The 24,995-nt window shown below is 46.6% G+C and overlaps 1 protein-coding gene across 2 annotated transcripts in view; it reads right to left on the minus strand.

Moving 5' to 3' along the window:
• The window catches only part of LOC147081946 (uncharacterized), an 84,342-nt gene extending 66,633 nt beyond the window's left edge, over positions 1 to 17,709 (minus strand). Inside the window, exons 1-3 of one of the 2 annotated variants that reach the window (XR_015076348.1) lie at positions 17,237 to 17,698; positions 15,006 to 15,157; positions 1,533 to 1,982 (exon numbers count right to left, since the gene is read on the minus strand). Coding sequence is in view for 1 of the 2 variants with exons in the window: in XM_085980579.1 (XP_085836705.1) it covers positions 17,237 to 17,244 (8 nt within the window). In the remaining variant the exon portion in view is untranslated. Of the gene's footprint in view, positions 1 to 1,532; positions 1,983 to 15,005; positions 15,158 to 17,236 lie in introns of both variants that reach the window. The other variant, XM_085980579.1, reaches the window with a different exon arrangement.
• Positions 17,710 to 24,995: the final 7,286 nt, after the last annotated feature.

The following is a 24,995-nucleotide window of genomic DNA, read 5'->3' on the forward strand; positions in this document are numbered from 1 at the left end:
ATTTGCAAATGTTACCCCCTTGTTTAAAAACGGAGCGTGTGGTAAACCAATGAACGACAGGCGAATCAGTCTAGCGCCGGTGTTCAGGAACCTTCTGGAGATAAATCATTGAGAACCTGCTAAGATATCATCTCTCCTTACAGCAGTAATTGACTCCTTGATTAATATTGTGACACCCCCTCCTCTTTTATACCCCCCCCTGTCTTGCCTGAAGATTCTATACCCTGGAATACTGAGCTGCCAGTCCTGCCCCTCCCTCAACCATGTCTCTGTGATAACAATATCATACTCCCATGTGTTCATCAACACCTTAAATTCATCTGCTTTACTCGCAAGACTCCTTGCATTAAAATAAATGCCATCCAGCCTTGCCATACTCCCTTGTGCCGTTACATATTTGCTCTGCCTTCCAGGCTGACCTGTTTTTTCCTCTATATTTGGCTGTGCATCACCCTCTACTGTAGCTCCACTCTGTATCCCATCCCCCTGCCAAGTTAGTTTAAACTCCCAACAGTACTAACAAACCTCCCTGCAAGGATGTTGGTCCCGTTCCGGTTCAGGTGCAAACCGTCCGACTTGTACAGGTCCCACCTTCCCCAGAAAAAGAGCCAGTGATCAAAGAAACTAAAGCCCTCCCTCCTGCACCAACTCTTTAGCCACGCATTCATCTGCTCTATCCTCCTATTCCTATACTCACTAGCACATGGCACCGGGAGTAATCCAGAGATTACAGTCTTTGAGGTCCTGCTTTTTAATCTGCTACCTAGCTCCCTAAATTCTTGTTGCAGGACCTCATCCCGCTTTCTATCTATGACCTTGGTACCAATGTGAACCACGACCTCTGACTGTTCGCCCTCCCCCTTCAGAATGCCCTGCAGCCGTTCAGTGACATCCTTGACCCTGGCACCAGGGAGCCAACATACCATCCTGGAGTCACATCTGCGGCCACAGAAACGTCTATCTGTTCCCCTTACGATAGAATCCTCTATCACTATTGCTCTCCCACTCTTTTTCCTCCCCTCCTGTGCAGCTGAGCCACTCGTAGTGCCACGGACTGGGCTCTTGCTGCATTCCCAAGAAAGCATCTCCCCCAGCAGTATCCAAAACGGAAAATCTGTTGGAGAGAGAGATGGACCCTGCACTACCTTCCTAGTTCTTTTACTCTGTCTGGCGGTCACCCATTCCATCTGACCACCTCGTTAGACGAGCTATCTATGAAGATCTCAGCTTTGCGGATGCTCCACAGTGACTCCAGCTGCAGCTCCAGCTCAGAAACGTGGATTTCGAGTAGCTGCAGCTGGAGACACTTCCTGCACACATGTTCGCCCTGGACACCGAAAGTGTCCCCGACTTCCCACATAGCACAGGAGGAGCACTCCACGCTGCCGAGCTGCCCTGCCATGTCCTACCCTTAATTTACTCCCTTTAAAGAATATTAAATACACTCGGGACCTTACTTCCCTTTAAACACTACTTATGCTAAACTAGAGACCTTACTTTTACTTTAACGACTGGACTGTAGAAATACTCACCAGGTCCTACTTCCCAATCAGCTCCTTCCCTGGTTGCGACGTCACTTTAGCGGTTTTGCAGTTTGACTGCTCCCGCTCTCACTCTTTCCTGCAGTCCTGTGACGTCTCTCCTCGATTTTGCTGTACTTTTGGAATTCGCCGGACTTGTAGCTGTCTCCTCACTGCTGCCGACTCCTTGAAGGTCCGCGCTGTCCTCGGCCTCCCGCTGTATTTATGCCTCCTCGCTGCTGCTGCCGACTCCTCGCAGGTCCGCGCTGTCCTCGGCCTCCGGCTGTATTTATGCCTCCTCGCTGCTGCTGCTGACTCCTCGCAGGTCCGCGCTGTCCTCGGCCTCCCGCTGTATTTATGCCTCCTCGCTGCTGCTGCCGACTCCTCGCAGGTCCGCGCTGTCCTCGGCCTCCCGCTGTATTTATGCCTCCTCGCTGCTGCTGCCGACTCCTCGCAGGTTCTCTTTAGAGCAGAAAAATGTTAATTGGGAGATTTAATAGAGGTGTTCAAAATCATGAAGGTGTTTCCATAGAGTAAATAAGGAGCAACTGTACCCACTGACAGAAGGGTCGGTAAACAGAAGAGACGGATTTAATGTAATTGACAAAACGCCAGAGGGGAGGTAAGATAAGATTGTTTTTAGGCATCGTGTTATGATCTGGAATGCAATGTCTGAATGAGTGATGGGAGCAGAGACAATAGTAACTTTTAAACCTGAATTAGTGAAACACACGAAGGGGAGAACATTAGCAGTGCTCTGGGCACAGAGCAGGGGAGTGGGACACATTGGTCTGCTCTTTCAAAGAGCCGGTACAGGCCCGCTGTGCCCAATGGCCTCATTCTGTGCTGTCTGGTCCCAAGTTTCTATAGTATCAACCTCGAACTTTGTTCCTGAGCGAGTAATAAATGATAAATGTACCTGAATGCTATTTACAGAAGCAGACCTTTAGCGTGTGAAATTGCATTGGGAAGTTTAATTCTGTTAACCAGCAAACGATGACCAAAAATTGATAAAAAAGGGAGAAAAATCGACTGAGTACACCAGCAAGAAACATTTAAAAATTGTAGGAGCTTCTGAAAGTAAGTAAACATGAAGAGTAGCAAAAAGTAAGCATTGGTCCCTTAGAGGCTGAGACAGGAGAAATTATAATGGGAAATGAGGAAATGGCAGAGACTTTAAACAAATATTTTGTATCTGTCTTCACAGTATAAAAGGGGAGGGGCTAGTGCGGTGCACGGAGTGCTTTGTGCATTGAGTGCTGTTGGAGTTTTGCTAAGTGGGAGAGTTCGGATAAGTGGGAGGTGAGGGTGTGTTTTTTGCTCTGTTTTATTCCCCACTCCCAGGCTTAGACAGCACTGCGGAGGCGGAGCAGCGAGACGAGTCAACCAAACAGGCTCCACAGACAGTATTCAAGGAGGAGGTTGGTGATCAGCTGGTTGGTTGGTTTTCTTCCTTCTCTTCTCTTTCATACCTTTAAGTTGGTAAGTCCTATTGAATAGTGGTGTGATATTATCATATATATCCGGGCAGGGTCTTCATAACTAATAATAAGAAATTTAATTAATTATATAGAATGGAGCAGGTGATGTGTTACTGTTGCGAGATGTGGGAGCCGGTGAACCCCATTGAGGCTAACGGTGATTACATCTGCGACAAGTGTTTGCTGCTAGAGGAACTCAAGTTCCATGTTATGGAGCTTGAGACCGAGCTTCGGACACTGCGACACATCAGGGAGGGGGAGAAGTTCCTGGACTCTATGTTTCAGGAGATGGTCACACCTATGAAGTTAATTACTGCAGATGTAGTCCGTGGTCAGGGACAGGACGGTGTGACTACGAGTGAGGAAGGTACAGGGATCCAGGATGTAGTGTTGAAGGAGACGCAGCCCTTGTTCTTGTCCAGCAGGATCGAGGTTCTTACTCCCTGTGAGGGCGGGAGCGGGGACTGCAGGGAGGATGAGCAACCTGGCCACAGCACCGTGGTACAGGGGGCCATTCAAGTGGAGGGAGTAAAAAGAAATGTTGTAGTGGTAGGGGATAGTATCATTAGGGGGATAGATAGGGTTCTCTGCAGTCAAGAGCGGGAGTCCCGAAGGCTGTGTTGCCTGCCTGGTGCCAGGGTTAAGGACATCTCTTCTGGGCTGGAAAGAAACTTGCAGTGGGAGGGGGAGGATCCAGTTGTCGTGGTCCATGTTGGTACAAACGACGTAGATAGGACAAGGAAGACGGTTCTGTTAAAGGAGTATGAGCAGCTAGGGGTCAAATTAAAAAACAGAACCTCAAGGGTAATAATCTCTGGGTTATTACCTGAGCCACGAGCGAATTTGGCTAGGATAAATAAAATTAAAGAGTTAAATGCGTGGCTCAAAGACTGGTGTGGGAGAAATGGGTTTTGCTTCTTGGGACACTGGCACCAGTACTGGGACAGGAGGGAGCTGTTCTGTTGGGACGGACTCCACTTGGCCAGTGCTGGGACTAGAGTCCTGGCGAATCATATAACTAGGGCTGTAGAGAGGGCTTTAAACTAATTAGTGGGGGGGGAGGTTTCTAGAGAGCAAATCATAGAAATGACAACAGAGAAGGTCATAGACTTAGGTAGCAGTGGGGGAATTAAAAAACAGAATGTGTCAGGAAGGGACAGAAGGTATGGAGTAAAAAGTAAAGTACTAAAAAGGGAAAAAACAGGAACTAAGTGTTACAAAACATATTTGAAAGTTCTTTATCTGAATGCACGTAGCATTCGTAACAAAATGAATGAGTTAACGGCACAAATAATGACATATGGGTATGATCTTGTGGCCATTACAGAAACATGGCTGCAGGGTGACCATGACTGGGAATTAAACATACCAGGTTATTTAACAATCAGGAAGGACAGGCAGGAAGGGAGAGGAGGTGGGGTGGCTATGTTAATAAAGGAAGGAATCACTATAATACAGAGAAATGATATTGGGTCAAAGGAGCACGATAGTGAAACAGTTTGGGTGGAGGTAAGGAATAATAAGGGGAAAAAAACACTAGTGGGTGTAGTCTATAGGCCTCCGAACAGTTGCAACTCTGTTGGACGGAGTATTAATCAGGAAATAGTTGAGGCTTGTAATAAGGGAACAGCTATAATTATGGGGGATTTTAATTATCATATTAACTGGACAAATCAAATTGGGCAGAGCAGCCTTGAGGAAGAGTTCATTGAGTGTATTAGGGATGGGTTTCTTGAGCAGTATGTAACTGAACCGACCAGGGGGCAAGCAACCTTAGATTTGGTCCTGTGTAATGAGACAGGATTAATTAAAAATGTCCTAGTAAAGGATCCCCTTGGAATGAGTGACCATAACATGGTTGAGTTCCATATTCAATTAGAGGGTGAGAAGGTTGGATCTCAAACAAGCGTGCTGAGCTTGAATAAAGGAGACTATGAAGGTATGAGAGCGGAATTAATGAGAGTGGACTGGGAAAATAGATTAAAGGGTAAGACGGTACATGACCAGTGGTGTACATTTAAGGAGTTATTTTACAACTTCCAAAAAAAATATATTCCACTGAGGAAAAAAGGGTGTAAAAGAAAAGATAGCCATCCGTGGCTAAGTAAAGTAATTAAGGATAGTATCCGACTAAAAACAAGGGCATATAAGGTAGCCAAATCTAGTGGGAGGATGGAAGATTGGGAAGTCTTTAAAAGACAGCAAAAAATAACAAAAAGATTGATTAAGAAAGGGAAGATAGATTATGAAAGTAAATTAGCAAAAAATATAAAAACAGACAGTAAAAGTTTCTATAGTTATATAAAAAGAAAAAGGGTGGCTAAAGTAAATGTTGGTCCCTTAGAGGATGAGACCGGGAAATTAATGGTGGGAAACATGGAGATGGCAAAAACACTGAACAATTATTTTGTATCAGTCTTTACAGTAGAGGACACTAAGAATATCCCAACACTGGACAAACAGGGGGCTCTAGGGGGGGAGGAACTAAATACAATTAAAATCACTAAGGAAGTGGTACTTGGTAAAATAATGGGACTCAAGGCGGATAAATCCCCTGGACCTGATGGCTTGCATCCCAGGGTCTTGAGGGAAGTAGCGGTAGGGATTGTGGATGCATTGGTAATAATTTTCCAAAACTCACTGGACTCAGCAAAGGTCCCGGCAGATTGGAAAACTGCTAATGTAACACCATTATTTAAAAAGGGTAGTAGGCAGAAGGCTGGAAACTATAGACCTGTTAGCCTAACATCTGTGGTTGGTAAAATGTTAGAGTCCATTATTAAGGAGACAGTAACGGGACATTTGGATAAACACAATTTAATAGGGCAAACTCAGCATGGTTTCATGAAGGGGAAGTCATGTTTAACAAATTTGCTTGCGTTTTTTGAGGAAGTAACATACAGGGTGGATAAAGGGGAACCAGTGGACGTAGTGTATTTAGACTTCCAAAAGGCATTTGACAAGGTGCCACACAAAAGATTATTGCTCAAGATAAAAAATCACGGGATTGGGGGTAATATTCTGGCATGGGTGGAGGATTGGCTCTCTAACAGAAAGCAGAGAGTTGGGATAAATGGTTCATTCTCAGATTGGCAACCAGTAACTAGTGGTGTTCCGCAGGGGTCAGTGCTGGGTCCCCAACTCTTTACAATCTATATTAACGATTTGGAGGAGGGGACCGAGTGTAACATATCAAAGTTTGCAGATGATACAAAGATGGGACGGAAAGTAGTGAGTGAGGAGGACATAAAAAACCTGCAAAGGGACATAGACAGGCTAAGTAAGTGGGCAAAGATTTGGCAGATGGAATACAATACTGGAAAGTGTGAAGTTATGCACTTTGGCAGGAAAAATCATAGAGCAAGTTATTATCTTAATGGCAAGAAACTGGAAAGTACTGTAGTACAAAGGGATCTGGGGGTCCTGGTGCACGAAACTCAAAAAGTTAGTATGCAGGTGCAGCAAGTGATCAAGAAGGCCAATGGAATGTTGGCTTTTATTGCTAGGGGGTTGGAATATAAAAACAGGGAGGTATTGCTGCAGTTGTACAAGGTATTGGTGAGGCCGCACCTGGAATACTGCATACAGTTTTGGTGTCCATACTTAAGAAAAGACATACTTGCTCTCGAGTCAGTACAAAGAAGGTTCACTCGGTTAATCCCGGGGATGAGGGGGTGGTCATATGAGGAGAGGTTGAGTAGATTGGGACTCTACTCATTGGAGTTCAGAAGAATGAGAGGCGATCTTATTGAAACATATAAGATTGTGAAGGGGCTTGATCGGGTGGATGCGGTGAGGATGTTCCCAATGATGGGTGAAACTAGAACTAGGGGGCATGATCTTAAAATAAGGGGCTGCTCATTCAAAACTGAGATGAGGAGAAACTTCTTCACTCAGAGGGTGGTAGGTTTGTGGAATTTGCTGCCCCAGAAAGCTGTGGAAGCTACATCATTAAATAAATTTAAAACAGAAATAGATAGTTTCCTAGAAGTAAAGGGAATTAAGGGTTATGGGGAGTGGGCAGGAAATTGGACATGAGTCTGGGTTCGGAATGGTCATGGCCCTGTGGGTAGTGGAGCGGGCCCAGGGGCCGTGTAGCCTTGTTCTGCTCCTACTGTGTTCTAATTCTGTTAGATTTCAGGAGATGGTTTTATCCCTGTTCCTGGCTGGGGTGGAGATCGCCTTTACAGAAGGTAAGTACTGTAGAAAATATAGGGACAGGGTGATCTCCTGGAAGAATTTCGATCGCCTAGATGGGTCGGAGAGGAATTTCCCAGATTTTTTTCTCCCAAATTGGCCATTGGGTCTTTATCTGGTTTTTCGCCTCTCCCGGGAGATCACATGGGTTCGGGTGGATGCAGAGTGATAGAAGATTTGAGGTTAGGATCAGATCAGCCATGATCTTATTGAATGGTGGAGCAGGCTCGAGGGGCCGATTGGCCTACTCCTGCTCCTATTTCTTATGTTCTTATGAAAACACAAATAGCGTACCAAAAATAGCAGGGAACCAAGGGACTAATGAAAGGACTGACATCAATTACTTTAAGTTCCTTCGAGAAAAAAAGTACTTGAGAAACTAATGGGACTAAAAACCGACAAATCCCCAGGACCTGACGGCCGACATCCTAGAGCTCTACAAGAGGTGGCTGAACAGAGAGTGGATGCATTGGTTGTGATCTTCCAAAATTCCCTAGATTCTGGAACAGTCCCAGCGGATTAGAAGGTAGAAAAAGTAACCCCGCTATTCTAGAAAGGGGGAAGAGAGAAAGCAGGGAACTACAGGCCAGTGAGCCTGGCGTCAGGAAAATGCTGGAATCCATTATTAAGGGAGGGGTAAGAGGGCACTTAGAAAATCATATGATCAGGCGGAGTCAACATGGTTTTATGAAAGAGAAACCATGCTATTAGTGTTTTTTGAGGATGCAACTAGCTGGATAGATAATGGGGAACTGGTGGATGTCAAATATTTGGATTGCCAAAAGGCATTTGATAAGGTGCCACATAAAAGGTTGCTGTGCAAGATAAGGACTCATGGGGTTGAGGGGAATATATTAGCTACAAGGACAGGTTGGAGAAGCTGGATTTGTTTTCATTAGAGCAAAGGAGGTTGAGGGGTGATTTGATCGAGGTGAACAAGATTATGACGGGTTTGGATAGACTAGACAGGGAAAGGCTGTTCCCACTAATGGATGGTACGAGGACTAGAGGACACAGATTTAAGGTTTTGGACAAGAGATACAGGGGGGATGAGAATAAAAACCTTTTTACGCACCGAGTGGTGAGGACCGGGAACTCGCTGCCGATGGAAGTGGTGGAAGCGGAGACACTCGATGTTTTCAAGGGGAGACTGGATAGGCACTTGAGGGAAATAAACTTGCAGGGCTACGGGGATAGAGCGGGGGAATGGGACTGACTGGATTGCTCCACAGAGAGCCGGCACGGACTCGATGGGCCGAATGGCCTCCTTCTGTGCCATTATGACTATTAGCATTGATAGAGGATTGGTTAACTGACAGAAAACAGAGAGTAGGGATAAACAGGACATTTTCAGCTTGGCAGGCTAGTGGGGTGCCACAAGGATCAGTGCTGGGGCCTCTGCTATTTACAATCTATATTACTGACTTAGATGAAGGGACCGAGTGCAATGGATCCAAGTTTGCTGCTGATACAAAGCTAGGTGGGACAGTAAGCTATGGGGACACAGAGCCTGCAAAGGGATATGGGCAGTCTAAGTGTGCGGGCAGTAAGGTGACAGATGGAATATAATGTGGGGAAATGTGTGCGTATTCACTTTAGTAGGAAGAACAGAAAAACAGAACCTTTTTTAAATGGTGAAAAATTATTAAATGTTGGTGTTCAGAGAGATTTAGGTGTTCTCGTACAGGAAACAAAGTTAGCATGCAGGTACCGCGAGCAATTGGGCAGGCGGATGGCATGTTGGCCTTTATTACAAGGGGTTGGGATACAACAGTGAGGAAGTCTTGCTACAATTGGACAGGGCTTTGGTGAGACAACACCCGGAGTACCGCGCACAGTTTTGGTCTCATGTCGATAAAGGATGGGATAAAGACATGAGAGAGAAATGATCTTAGCTCCGAAAATAAAGTTAAAAAATCAGTTTGGGTGGAGCCAAGAAACAGCAAGGGGCAGAAAACATTGGTTGGAGGTGTTTATAGGCCCCAAACTGTAGTTGTAATGTAGGGCGGCGTATAATTCAGGGAACTAGAGGTGCATGTAGCAAGGGTAATATAGTAATCATGGGGGATTTTAAGCTATGTATAGATTGGGGAAACCAAATCTGCAGTAATAGTGTGGGGACATCATCTGAGTCAATGGGACTCTCTCTGAACTTTCTCCCCAGTCCATCTCCAGGAACAGTGTGTATCTGAGTCAATGGGACTCTCTCTGACCTTTCTCCCCAGTCCATCTCCAGGACCAGTGTGTATCTGAGTCAATGGGACTCTCTCTGACCTTTCTCCCCAGTCTATCTCCAGGACCAGTGAGTATCTGAGTCAATGGGACTCTCTGACCTTTCTCCCCAGTCCATCTCCAGGACCAGTGTGTATCTGAGTCAATGGGACTCTCTGAACTTTCTCCCCAGTCCATCTCCAGGACCAGTGTGTATCTGAGTCAATGGGACTCTCTCTGACCTTTCTCCCCAGTCTATCTCCAGGACCAGTGTGTATCTGAGTCAATGGGACTCTCTCTGACCTTTCTCCCCAGTCCATCTCCAGGACCAGTGTGTATCTGAGTCAATGGGACTCTCTCTGACCTTTCTCCCCAGTCCATCTCCAGGACCAGTGTGTATCTGAGTCAATGGGACTCTCTCTGACCTTTCTCCCCAGTCCATCTCCAGGACCAGAGTGTATCTGAGTCAATGGGACTCTCTGACCTTTCTCCCCAGTCCATCTCCAGGGCCAGTGTGTATCTGAGTCAATGGGACTCTCTGACCTTTCTCCCCAGTCCATCTCCAGGACCAGTGAGTATCTGAGTCAATGGGACTCTCTCTGACCTTTCTCCCCAGTCCATCTCCAGGACCAGAGTGTATCTGAGTCAATGGGACTCTCTGACCTTTCTCCCCAGTCCATCTCCAGGACCAGTGTGTATCTGGGTCAATGGGACTCTCTCTGACCTTTCTCCCCAGTCTATCTCCAGGACCAGTGTGTATCTGAGTCAATGGGACTCTCTCTGACCTTTCTCCCCAGTCTATCTCCAGGGCCAGTGTGTATCTGAGTCAATGGGACTCTCTCTGAACTTTCTCCCCAGTCTATCTCCAGGACCAGTATGTATCTGAGTCAATGGGACTCTCTCTGACCTTTCTCCCCAGTCCATCTCCAGGACCAGTGTGTATCTGAGTCAATGGGACTCTCTCTGACCTTTCTCCCCAGTCCATCTCCAGGGCCAGTGTGTATCTGAGTCAATGGGACTCTCTCTGAACTTTCTCCCCAGTCCATCTCCAGGACCAGTGTGTATCTGAGTCAATGGGACTCTCTGACCTTTCTCCCCAGTCCATCTCCAGGACCAGTGTGTATCTGAGTCAATGAGACTCTCTCTGACCTTTCTCCCCAGTCCATCTCCAGGACCAGTGAGTATCTGAGTCAATGGGGCTCTCTCTGAACTTTCTCCCCAGTCCATCTCCAGGACCAGTGTGTATCTGTGGTGATTATTCTTTATGTTTAGTAAGAAGTATTGTAATTGGTTGTTTGTTTCCTGCCTTGAGATATATGCTGTAAACTCATTGGTAGTTGATGTAATGTGATTTGTGGTGGCCATCTTAAATTCAGTTCTCTACAGCCTTGGTTGGGACTGGGTGTTGAAAGATCTGCTACTGGATTTTTAAAGTTAATAAAGCCTAGATTTAGAAAGGCAAATCTACTCTTTATTTCAATTTATTAACTTTAAGTTAGAATGGAGCGATATCTTCAACCGGAACGATTCAATGCTGACCCTAATTCTGCAGGAGTGGATGATAAATGGAAACACTGGTATCGTACATTAAAAAACTTTTTGGGTGCGTTGGATCAAGAGTCTCTAAATAAGCTGAATATGCTGATCAACTACATTGCTCCGGATGTGTATAAGTATATTTTGGACTGTGAAACTTACGCATTGGCTATTTCTACATTGGAAAAGATTTTTGTTAAACCAAAGAATGAGGTATTTGCACGTCACCTTCTATCTGCCCGTAGGCAGCAGGTGGGAGAATCTTTGGATACTTATTTACAAGCACTTCGGCGCCTTAGTGCTAACTGTAATTATAAGGCCGTGACAGCAGAAGAATATAAGGAAGAATCGGTACGGGATGCTTTTAATGGATTACTGTCTAGATCAATTAGTCAGCGGTTGTTAGAAAATAAGACTTTGGATCGTAAGAGTGCTTTCGAGCAAGCCTCTACATTGGATGTGGCTCAGAGAAGTTCGGATTCTTATGCTCTTTTTAATCGGCCTGCAACTGTGGTTTCGGCAGTTCCGGATGAAAAGGAATTATGTGGACTTAATAGGAGTGGTTTACTAGATTCTGAAACAGTTTCTACTTCGGTGGCTGTTGCCTCTCGGATTCAGAAGTGTTATTTTTGTGGGAACGTCCGGCACCCTCGTCTGAAGTGTCCTGCTCGGGAGGCTGTGTGTAGTAAATGCGGCAAGAGAGGTCATTATGCACGTGTTTGTAAATCATCAGGTTCAATTACCTCCTCTGCGACTATTCAGCCTTTAGATAGGGCGTTTATTGCATCAATTTCTGCTGCATTTGCTCATGGCCTAAACAAAGCTATAGTTACGGCCCAAGTTAATGGGTTAGAAGTGAAGGCCCTTATAAAACTCTCGGTACTGCCCGTATCTCTAAGTCTGTTACTTATCAGGTGTGTATGGCTCAGACGACTCTCACTTCACAAGTAGCTGGTTGTTGCCTTGTGAAATTGATTCTTCTAGGTAATACGTATACTGATATACGCCTATCTGTTCTGCCTAATCTCTGTGCGGATATTTTGATTGGTCATGATGTGCTTCAATTACACGAGTCTCTCAGTCTTTCGTTTGGAGGGACTAAGCCACCTTTATCTATTTGTGGATTAACCTCTTCCATTTCTCCATTATCACTTTTTTCCAATTTGATGCCAGATTGTAAGCCAATTGCTACCAAGTCAAGAAGGTATAGCAGTCAGGATAGAGAATTGATTAATTCTGAAGTTCAACGTCTTTTATTGGAAGGAATCATTGAACCTAGTTGTTCGTCTTGGCGGGCACAGGTAGTTGTCACCACTAACGAGAGACATAAGAAACGAATGGTGATAGACTACTCCCAAACCATTAATAGGTATACTCAATTAGATACGTACCCTTTGCCTAAGATTGATGAGCTTATCAACAAAGTATCTCAGTATAAGGTTTTTAGCACTATTGATTTAAAGAGTGCTCATCAGATTCCTATTGTTAAGAGGGATCAACCATATACGGCCGTTGAGGCTGGCGGAAAGCTGTATCAGTTTTGCCGAATACCATTTGGTGTTACTAATGGTGTTGCTTGTTTTCAACGGGCAATGGATGCTTTTCTAAGTGATAACTCTCTCTCTCTCTGACACCTTTTCATACTTAGATGACATCACGGTGTGTGGCAAATCAAGGGTGGAGCATGATTCTAATTTAGAAAGATTCCTTCAAGCTGCGGAAAAAGTTGGTTTAACTTTCAATAAAGAGAAGTGTACCTTTTCGACCACTGAGGTAAATCTACTGGGGTACATTATCTCGGGAAACAAGATTAAACCAGACCCAGAACATCTGCGACCATTGATTGATTTACCTTGTCCTACTAATTCTAAGGCTTTGCAACGAGTTGTTGGACTGTTTTCTTACTATTCTAATTGGATTGCAAATTTTTCACAGAAGATCCGGCCTCTTATTCGGGTTACGACATATCCTCTATCATGGGAGGCCAGGATGTGTTTTGATCATTTTAAAAAGGATATCCTTGGAGCAGTTGTGCATTCTATTGAGGAGCAGGTTCCTTTTGTGATTGAGACGGATGCTTCTGATTTTGCAATTGGGGCTACGCTGAACCAAAATGGAAGACCTGTGGCCTTTTTCTCACGTACCTTGAACAATAGCGAAAAAAGGCATTCCTCAATAAAGAGGCGTATGCAATAGTAGAAGCACTGCGTAAATGGAGGCATTATTTATCGGGGCGACATTTTACGTTGGTAACTGATCAAAAGTCTGTGTCCTTTATGTTTGATGTCAAACATTTTGGAAAGATTAAGAATGATAAAATAATGAGGTGGAGGATTGAGTTGGCATGTTACCATTTTGATATAGTTTATCGTCCGGGGAAGGATAATGTTGCTGCTGATGCGCTGTCGAGGGCTTATTGTTCTGTGATTCACGGAGATACGCTTATTAATCTTCACAATGCCTTATGCCATCCTGGGGTCACGCAGATGATACACTTCGTACGCAGTAAGAATTTGCCCTTTTCAGTTGAAGACGTCAAGCAGATGACTTCATCATGTTCGATCTGTGCTCGGTGTAAACCGAATTTCTTTAAGCCTCAACGAGCTCATCTTATAAAGGCTACTTCTCCTTTTGAACGTTTGAGCGTCGATTTTAAGGGGCCTCTTCCTTCAACGACTCAAAATCGATATATATTTACTGTTGTGGATGAGTTTTCAAGGTTCCCTTTTGCTTTTCCTTGCGCAGATGTATCAGCTGCTAGTTATCAAATGTCTGACTCAACTTTTTGTCATTTTTGGGATGCCTGCGTATATCCATTCGGATCAGGGAAGTTCTTTTATGTCTTCCCAGTTGAAAGAATACCTTCAGAGTCGGGGAATCTCCACTAGTAGAACTACCCCGTATAATCCCCAGGGTAATGGACAGTGCGAACGATACAATGGGGTGATCTGGAAGGCAGTTATGTTGGCTTTGACATCCCAGAACCTTAAGAATACACAGTGGGAAATGGTACTGCCTGATGCCCTGCATTCCATTAGATCATTGCTTTCAACAGCTACTAATGTGACCCCCCCATGAAAGGCTCTTCAACTATCCGCGGAGATCTACTACGGGATATTCGGTACCTTCATGGCTTACTATGCAGGGACCTGTGCTGCTTCGACGCCATGTTAGATTGCCAAAATATGATCCTTTAGTGGAGGAGGTGGAGCTGTTGGAGGCAAATTCCCAATATGCTCATATTCGATTCCAAGATGGGAAAGAAAGTACTGTTTCAATTAAAGACTTGGCTCCTTGTGGTGGCCAGCCCTCTTCTGAGGATATTAACAATAGTCATGATTCAGATAATGTGGATGTCGTTAGATACTACAAATATTTCCAATCCTATTGCAGATAATTATACTTCTATTAGTCAGCCTTCGATGGATGTTCATGACCGTCCCCGTTTACCTCCTGATGGGATTTCCAATCCGGAAACCGTTGATAATCGGGATATGGATAGCCTTCCTGCAGAAGATACTTCTGTGTCTCCTGGTGTGGGAGGGCAAGGAATTTCACCAGGGTTAAGGTGGTCGACACGAACAAGATATCCGGTCGACCGACTGAAAATGGACTTTTAAATTGATAGTAATGTTTTAAAATTGTTGAAATATTATATTTGTATTGTTTTAGTTGTAAATAATTAATTGTAAATTGTAAAGGTTATTTAGGTTGGAGTATATTTTAAAAGGAGGGGTGAATGTGGTGATTATTCTTCATGTTTAGTAAGAAGTATTGTAATTGGTTGTTTGTTTCCTGCCTTGAGATATATGCTGTAAACTCATTGGTAGTTGATGTCATGTGATTTGTGGTGGCCATCTTAAATTCAGTTCTCTACAGCCTTGGTTGGGACTGGGTGTTGAAAGATGTGCTACTGGATTTTTAAAGTTAATAAAGCCTAGATTTAGAAAGGCAAATCTACTTTTTATTTCAATATCTGAGTCAATGGGACTCACTCTGACCTTTCTCCCCAGGCCATCTCCAGGACCAGTGTGTATCTGAGTCAATGGGACTCTCTGACCTTTTTCCCCAATCGATCTCTGAATCGGAAGAGTTCTCTCGGGTTGGTGCTCACAATCCTGTGTTGGTTCACCTGCTGTCGTTCCTCAGTCTACAATCCCAGTTTACTCTCAGCTGTGAACCTCTCAATCACTCAGTCTTTCACCAGGAAATCTAATTATGGCAGGACAGAAAATAACAATATCAACAGTGTGAAGTAATATAATATAGACATTTCTTCTGCTTCATAAAAATAAAAGTTTGGGTCCAAGTACTTCGGTCTGATGTTGTCCCTTTTCTCAGATCCCCGCCATGCCCGCCTGGGCTTCCAGCAAATCACCAAGGTTCTGGATAGAAATGTACAATTTCCCTGTGCTTTAGGCAAACCGAAGCTGGGGCAATCTTTCCCAGGTAACACACTGACTGATCTCACTGGGCCCATCCTCCCCGGGTTACACACTGCCTGATCTCACTGGGCCCATCCTCCCCGGGTTGCACACTGTCTGATCTCACTGGGCCCATCCTCCCCGGGTTACACACTGTCTGATCTCACTGGGCCCATCCTCCCCGGGTTACACACTGTCTGATCTCACTGGGCCCATCCTCCCCGGGTTACACACTGCCTGATCTCACTGGGCCCATCCTCCCCGGGTTACACACTGTCTGATCTCACTGGGCCCATCCTCCCCGGGTTACACACTGTCTGATCTCACTGGGCCCATCCTCCCGGGGTTACACACTGTCTGATCTCACTGGGCCCATCCTCCCCAGGTTACACACTGTCTGATCTCACTGGGCCCATCCTCCCCGGGTTACACACTGTCTGATCTCACTGGGCCCATCCTCCCCGGGTTACACAATCATAGAAACTTACTGCACAGAAGGCCGCCATTCGGCCCATCTTGTCCGAGTCGGCTGACAAAGATCTATCCCCTCTAATCCCACTTTCCAGCACTTGGTCCATAGCCTGGTAGCTTACGGCACTTCAAGTGCATATCCAAGCAGTTTTTAAACGTGATGAGTGTCTCTGTCTCTACCACCCTTTCAGGCAGTGAGTTCCAGACCTCCACCACCCTCGGTGTAAAAAACTCACCTCAAAACCCCTCTAATCCTTTGACCATCTGCTTTAAATCTATGCCCCCTGGCTATTGACCTCTCCACTAAGGGAAATAGGTCCTTCCTATCCACTCAATCTCGGCCCCTAATAATTTGATACACCTCAATCGAGTCTCCCCTTGGCCTTCTCTGTTCCAAAGAAAACAACCCCAGCCTATCCAATCGTTCCACATAGCAAAAATTCCCCAGCCCAGGCAAAATCCCCGTAAATCTCCTCTGCACCCTCTGGTGCAATCACATCCTTCCTGTAATGTGTTGACCAGAACTGCACGCAGTATTCTAGCCGAGGCCTAACTAGTGTTTTATACAGTTCACGCATTACCTCCCAGCTCTTATATTCTATGCCTCGGCTAGTAAAGACCTTTCTCCCCAGTCCATCCACTAGAGGGTGCAGAGCAGATGTAATTTTTTTCACCCAGAGGGTGATAGGGGTCTGGAACTCACTGCCTGAAAGGGTGGTAGAGGCAGAGACCCTCAGCACATTTAAAAAGTACTTGGGTGTACACTTGATGAGCCGTAACCTACAGGGCTGTGGAGCAAGAGTCTGCAGGACCAGTTCATGGAATCCATTCGGGACAGTTTCCTGGAACAAAATGTCATGGAACCAACAATGTTAGAACTTGTATTGTGTAATAAGACAGGGTTAATTAGCAATCTCATAGTAAAGGATCCAGTGGGGCAGAGTGATCATAATATGTTAGAACTTCACATTAATTTTGAGAGAGTGACTTGCCTAAGTCCGAAACTAGTGTCTTAAACTTAAATAAAGCCAATTACATAGGTGTGAGGGGCGAGTTGGCTGAGGTAGATTGGAAAAATAGATTAAAAGGTATGGCGGTAGATAAGCAGTGGCTAGCATGTAAAGAAATATTTCATAATTCTCAACTAAAATACATTCCATTGAGAAACAAAAACTCCACGGGAAGTGATCCAACCATGGCTAACTAAAGAAGGTAAGGATAGCATTAGATTGACAGAAGCTTATAATGTTGCAAAGAATAATAGTAAGCCTGAGGATTGAGAGAGTTTCAGAAACCAGCATAAGAGTGACCAAAAATTGATCCTCCTCCCCCCAGAGATTACCTGAGAGAGGCCGGCGCTGCTGTAAATGCCGGAGATTCTCTGATCTACACTCACCGCACCATCCGCCGCTCCTCAGTCCCGCCGCCATTTTATCTCCTTCCACAAACCGGAGCCTCATCCGGGGACTGCGAGCAGCACCGAGCATGCGCACTGCGGTCACGCAGCCCGCGCTTAAAGTCCCTCACGGAGTCCATCTCTTCTATTGGCTGCGACTCGTAGATTGACAGCTGCGCTCACCAATCGCAGCCCGAAACGACTCGGGGCCCCACCCACTGTTAAAAGGCCGCCGCCAGCTCCGGGGTCACGTGGCTCCTGATCGGCCGTTCAACCGCCTCAGCGCGCGGGTGAGGTCATAGCCCCGCCCACCCGCGAGCCCTTGTTGCCCAAGGTGCCGGCCGGCGGTTGTCCCTTCTCCCCGGGCGGGCGGCGGCTGTCCTTCCCCCGGGGGGGGGGGACTCCTCTCTAACTCTGGTCTCCAACTACTCCTCCCCACTCCGGGCTGTCCTTCCCCCGGGGGGGGGGACTCCTCTCTTACTCTGTTCTCCAACTGCTCCTCCCCGCTCCGGGCTGTCCTTCCCCCGGGGGGGGACTCCTCTCTAACTCTGGTCTCCAACTACTCCTCCCCGCTCCGGGCTGTCCTTCCCCCGGGGGGGGACTCCTCTCTAACTCTGGTCTCCAACTACTCCTCCCCACTCCGGGCTGTCCCTTCTCCCCGGGCGGGCGGACTCCTCTCTTACTCTGTTCTCCAACTGCTCCTCCCCGCTCCGGGCTGCGGCTTTTATAGCAGCCGCCGGCCCCGCCCAGCCGCGCCTTCTGATTGGCTGAAAACACGGCAAATCTCCGCCTCTGATTGGCGCGTTTTTCAATCCGCTCCAACCTCGGACACCAACGAAAAAGGCGGCTTATAGAATAAGAGCTCGTCTGTGAATCAGACTCGTTATTGTTAAAGTGATGGCCCTCTGTGGGACTGAATATTAACCAGTTATTACAATCATTGCATCTGTGGGACTGAATAATGATCATTATTGTTTAAATTATTGCATCTGTGGGACTGGATATTAACCAGTTATTAAAAACATTGCATCTGTAGGACTGAATAATAATCATTATTGTTAAAATTATTGCATCTGTGGGACTGAATATTAACCAGTTATTAAAAACATTGCATCTGTGGGACTGAATAATAATCATTATTGTTTAAATTATTGCATCTGTGGGACTGAATATTAACCAGTTATTAAAATCATTGCATCTGTAGGACTGAATAATAATCATTATTGTTAAAATTATTGCATCTGTGGGACTGAATATTAACCAGTTATTAAAATCATTGCATCTGTAGGACTGAATAATAATCATTATTGTTAAAATTATTGCATCTGTGGGACTGAATATTAACCAGTTATTAAAAACATTGCATCTGTGGGACTGAATAATAATCATTATTGTTTAAATTATTGCATCTGTGGGACTGAATATTAACCAGTTATTAAAAACATTGCATCTGTGGGACTGAATAATGATCATTATTGTTTAAATTATTGCATCTGTGGGACTGAATATTAACCAGTTATTAAAATCATTGCATCTGTAGGACTGAATAATAATCATTATTGTTAAAATTATTGCATCTGTGGGACTGAATATTAACCAGTTATTAAAATCATTGCATCTGTAGGACTGAATAATAATCATTATTGTTAAAATTATTGCATCTGTGGGACTGGATATTAACCAGTTATTAAAAACATTGCATCTGTGGGACTGAATAATAATCATTATTGTTTAAATTATTGCATCTGTGGGACTGAATATTAACCAGTTATTAAAATCATTGCATCTGTAGGACTGAATAATAATCATTATTGTTAAAATTATTGCATCTGTGGGACTGAATATTAACCAGTTATTAAAATCATTGCATCTGTGGGACTGAATAATAATCATTATTGTTAAAATTATTGCATCTGTGGGACTGAATATTAGCCAGTTATTAAAATCATTGCATCTGTGGGATTGAATAATAATCATTATTGTTTAAATTATTGCATGTGGATTGAATAATAATCATTATTGTTTAAATTATTGCATCTGTGGGATTGAATAATAATCGTTAAAATTATGGTATCTGGGACTGAATAATTAAAACTATGGCATTTGTGAGACTAAATAATAATCATTACTGCTAAAGATTGTCATCTGTGGGATTGAATAATCATTTTAATTAAAATTATAGCGTCTGTGGGACTGAATAATCATTAAAATGGCATCTGTGAGACTGAATAATTCATTATTAAATTTGAATTATGGCAAATTGATCCTTTAAAATTACTGGTTCCTGAATTGACAGATTTAATTTCATTTGAGCTTTTCAGCGACCCGCTTATAAATGAGTGCTTTGTACAAAACAGGGCAGTGACAATGCATCATTTTGTTATATATTTGTTAAATTTCAATCTATTTTAAATTAACGATATACTGTATTACAAAAACACACCAGCAAAATCTGAACATACGACAAAAAAATGAAAGTGAGGGTCAAATAAAGAAAGGATGATAAAACATTTTTTAAAAGAGTTTCATTCTTTATGCTGTCCATATTTCAAATGTCATTAGTCAAATGAAAATAAGTAGTCCCTTCTGGATCTCGTGAGTGGCTCTGAAAAGAGCCTTTGGGTTGAGTTTTTAAGGTGGGAGGAACGAGAGGCTTTATTTGCAGCTGCTGTATTTGGTGACTGCTTTCGTCCCCTCCGAGACGGCGTGCTTGGCCAGTTCCCCCGGGTAGCAGGAGGCGGACGGCGGTCTGGATCTCCCGGGAGGAGATGGTCTGGCGTTTGGTGTAATGGATCAGGCGGGAGGCCTCGCAGGACTCTGAGTGATTGATAGGGAATAAGGCGGACGTCGACCCTTTATATCAGAGGGGAGAAGAAGCTCTCCCGGTTTACCCTTACTGAAGTGCCAAACAACGGTCTGAATCCAAGAGGTTAAGGCTTTTATTAAGTAAGGACATAACATAATATTAACACAGGGCAACCATCATTCATCACCGACCCAGCCCTTATGAGTACAACCCAGCTCTTATAAGTAAGACTCACACCAATCCAGAGGGGCCGGGCTAGGGAAGAGCATTAGTGATTACACCTGTAAAACATTCCAGACATTAACAAGTACAACACAACAGCCAATACAAATGCCAGAACACAGAGTTATTTCATCACATTCACCCCCTGCTATAGATTCAGTCTGTCAGGAGGTCTAATAGTCCTCTGGGAATGACGTAACTCTTGCGGAGGCTCCTCCCAGGGTACTAACTCCGGTTCATTCAAAGTCCCAGAATGATCAGTGTTTTCCACACTGAGAGTTTGTGTCTCTAAAGGTCCAATACCATGATTAAAAACTACTCTCAGAGTCAAACTCTTTTTGAGCTCCAGCGGGTGCAAGATCTTTAATAGAGACCGTATCCTCTCGCCCATCCAGATATTGAATGTACGCATACTGGGGATTAGCATAGAGGAGTTGTACTTCCTCCACCAGTGGATCAGTCTTGTGGCCTCTCACATGTCTGCGCAACAGCACAGGGCCCGTGGTCGTCAACCATGTGGGTAACGATACTCCATTGGTAGCTTTTCTTGGAAAGCTAAACATCCTTTCATGAGGGGTGGCATTCGTCGCTGTACACAAAAGAGACCTTATGGAATGCAGCACGTCTGGCAGGACATCCTGCCAGCGAGAGGTCGGCAGGCCTCGCGACTTCAGAGACAGTACGATAGCCTTCCACACTGTCGCATTTTCTTTCTCGACCTGCCCATTACCACGAGGGTTATAGCTGGTAGTTCTACTCGTTGCAATCCCTTTCGATAGCAAAAACTGTCGCAATTCTTCGCTCATAAAGGCAGAACCCCTATCACTATATATATAGTTAGGCATGCCAAACAAAGAAAACAGTTGGCAGAGGCATTTAATTACAACAGCACTGGTCACATCCGGACAGGGGATAACAAAAGGGAACCGAGAGTACTCGTCTATAATATTAAGAAAATAGACATTACGGTCGCTCGATGGAAGGGGACCTTTAAAATCGAGACTCAAACGCTCAAATGGTCGAGTTGCTTTAATAAGATGAGCTGGCTCGGACAGCTTATAGAAGCGGGGTTTGCATTCAGCACAAACACGACAGGTTCTGGTCATTGTCCGGACCTCCTCAATAGAGTAGTGTAGATTGTGAGACTTAATGAAGTGGTTCATTCTGGTAACCCCAGGGTGGCAGAGTGCGTCGTGGAGACTTTGAAGCTTATCTATACCCAGACTAGCACATACTCCTCGTGACAAAGCATCCGATGGCTCATTGAATACTCCAGGCCTGTACTGAATATCATAGTCATATGTTGACAGTTCTATTCGCCATCTTAAAATCTTATCATTTTTGATCTTGCCTCTCTGCTTAGTATTGAACATAAAGGCCACAGATCGCTGGCCAGTAATGAGCGTAAAACGTCGGCCAGCGAGATAATGCCTCCAATACCTGACTGCTTCAATAATTGCCTGTGCCTCCTTTTCCACTGAAGAATGTCGAACTACTGGTCCTTGCAATGTACGAGAGAAGAAAGCTACTGGTGTACCAGCTTGGTTAAGAGTTGCTGCCAACGCAAAATCAGATGCATCACTTTCCACTTGAAAAGGGATCTTCTCATCCACGGCACATACCACTGCCTTCTCAATGTCCCGTTTGATATTAAAAAAAGCCTCCTGAGCTTCCGCCGACAGCGGAAAAGACGTCGACTTAATAAGAGGTCGGACTTTATCTGAGTAGTTAGCCACCCACTGGGCATAGTACGAGAAGAATCCCAGACACCTTCTTAAAGCTTTTACAGTGTGAGGTAAAGGTAATTCCTTAAGTGGGCGTTGTGGCGTACCGATCACAGAAAGGACACAATCCGCTTTTCGGTCCGTAGACTATAAATCGGGCATCATGCCTTTAAGAAGGATCACACCTTTAAGAAACTTGATCTGCAACATAGTTAAGCCCAGAGCGGGGGAGGAGCAGTCGAAGCTGTGGACTGATGAAAGGCAGTCGGACTTGGTGTAGTCTCTGACGCCATTTTTGAGTTCAAAATGCAGTCTCAACAATTAAACCTTTTCTGTTGAACCTCTCTGAGTTCAGTATTTTTTGCTAGGAGTACGTAGACTCCTACATTGGTGACCCCGACGCTCAGGACGACTCCTAAGCGTAACCATGGCTGACACAAACGCAGTTTCTGTGAAGCTGCCGGAGTTCTGGGAGAACCTAGCCACCACCTGGTTCCTTCAAGCCGAATCGCAATTCCGACTCCGCGGCATCACCGCCGACGCAATGATGTACGACTACCTCCTCACCTCCCTGGGCAGCTCCACAATCACGAAAGTCTGGACAACACTACAAAACCCTTCGGAGGAAGGCAAGTACGCACATCTCAAGGCCGCGCTCCTTAAAAAATTCACAGCCTCCCAATTTTTGCGCAACTGCCACCTCCTCGACCTCCCGGGCCTCGGTGACTCCACGCCGTCAGACTTGCTCTCACACATGCTTGCTCTGACCGACAAGAAACCGCCCGGCTCCCTCTTCCGCACGCTCTTTATCCGCCAACTACCTCCCAGCATCCGCCCGGCGGTTGTGGCGTCCAGCCTCATGGACCTTGAGGCCCTGGCCGATGAAGCCGATAATCTCCTGTCCGCCGGCTCCAACCACGCCGTCTCCCCTGACCTGGCCTCCGCAGCGTCGGCGCGCGCTCCACCCTCTATCGCGTGGCCACACAGCTCGGCCACGAGGCCCCCACGTCCCCCAAGCCCTCCGACCCAGGGCTACTGCTACTTCCATACCCGGTTTGGTGCACGGGCACGCCGCTGCAGCCACCCCTGCACGTTTCCAACCGCCCCCACATTGGCCTACACTATGGCCGTGGGGCAAGCAGGCGCGCTGCTGTACGTTACGGACAGCGCCTCCGGACGCCGTTTCCTATGCGACACGGGTGTGCAGCGCAGCATCATCCCCGCGTCCACCCTCGAGATCCAGTGAGGCGGCTGCGGCCCTGCGCTGGCTGTCGCCAACGGCACCGACATCCGGACGTACGGCACCCGCACCGTCACCATCGACCTCGCAGGCCGCCGCTACCACTGGGAGTTTATCACCGCCAAGGTGCTCTCCCCGCTCCTCGGTGCAGATTTCCTGTGCGCCCACGGCCTGTTGGTCAACAGGCCTCGGCGCCGCTTCGTGGACATGAACACCATGTCACCTATCCCGGGCGCTATGGCCCCCTCACAACCCGCCGAAATGGCGTGGCAGTGCCGCGCCCGCTCAACGGACGACTACTCAGCACTCCTGGCTGAGTTCCCAGCCCTCACCAACCCGACCTTCTCCGCGAAAGTTGCTAAGCACGGGGTAGAACACTTCATCCCCATCACAGGCACACCGGTGTATGCCCACGCCCGCAGGCTGGACCCAGCCAAGCTGGAGATCGCGCGGGCCGAGTTCGCCACAATGGAACCGCTCGGCATCATCCACCGCTCCAACAGCCCCTGGGCCTCCCCACTCCACATCATCACCAAACCCGATGGGGGATGGCGCCCCTGCGGGGACTACCGGCGCCTAAACGACGCCACCATGCCGGACCGGTACCCCATACCGCACATTCAAGACTTCTTGGCTAGACTGGCCGGCCGCTCAGTCTTCTCCAAAGTCGACCTGGTGCGCGGTTACCATCAGGTGCAAGTCCACCCCACGGATATTCCCAAAACGGCCATAATCACCCCTTTGGGTTATTAGAGTTCCTCCGAATGCCCTTCGGCCTCAAAAACGCGGCCCAGGCCTTCCAGCGGCTCATGGACTCGGTCCTCCAGGACCTGAAGTTCCTCTTTGTCTACCTGGATGACATCCTGGTAGCTAGTTCCTCCAAGCAGGAACACATCGAGCACCTCCGCACCCTGTTCCAGCGGTCAGTGAGCACGGGCTCATCATCAGCCCAGCCAAGTGCCAATTCGGCCTCAGCAGGATCGAATTCCTCGGCCACCACATCACGCAGGACAGAGCCATTCCCCTGCCCGCCAAGGTGCAAGCCGTCCAGCAGTTCCCCCGGCCCACCACCATCAAAGGCCTCCAGGAGTTCTTGGGGATGATCAACTTTTACAACCGCTTCATTTCCGGAGCGGCCTCCCTCATGCGGCCCCTATACGAAGCCCTCCGGGGTAAGAAAGACAGAATGACGATCGAGTGGTCGGCGGACATGTTGACCGCTTTCGACTCGACCAAAAAGGCGCTCGCCGACACCACCATGCTCGCTCACCCACAGCCCAACGCCAGGGTGGCCCTCACCACGGACGCCTCCGACCACGCGGTCGGTGCCGTGTACGAACAGTGGGTCGACGGGGCCTGGCAACCGCTGGCCTTTTTCAGCCACCAACTGCGCCCCCCGGAGGCCAAATACAGCACCTTTGACCGCGAGCTCCTCGCACTGTACCTGGCAGTCCGCCATTTTAGATTTCTTCTGGAGGGCCGCCCCTTCACCGCGTTTGTCGACCACAAACCCCTGACATTCGCGATGGCAAAATCTGCGGACCCGTGGTCAGCCAGGCAACAACGCCAGCTCGCCGCAGTGTCCGAATTCACCACGAACATCCGGCATGTCTCCGGTCGAGACAACGTGGTGGCCGACTGCCTATCCCGCCTCGCCATCCATGGCGCCCAACTGGCAGTGGACTATGCTCAACTGGCAGCGGAGCAACGCACCGACCCCGATCTGCTCTCCGCGCCCACAACCCTCCCAGGGCTGCGACTGACCGA

Source organism: Somniosus microcephalus, unplaced genomic scaffold (assembly GCF_052327205.1).
Source record: "Somniosus microcephalus isolate GS21.2 unplaced genomic scaffold, FLI_Smic_1.0 scaffold279, whole genome shotgun sequence".
NCBI classification, from domain to species: domain Eukaryota; kingdom Metazoa; phylum Chordata; class Chondrichthyes; order Squaliformes; family Somniosidae; genus Somniosus; species Somniosus microcephalus.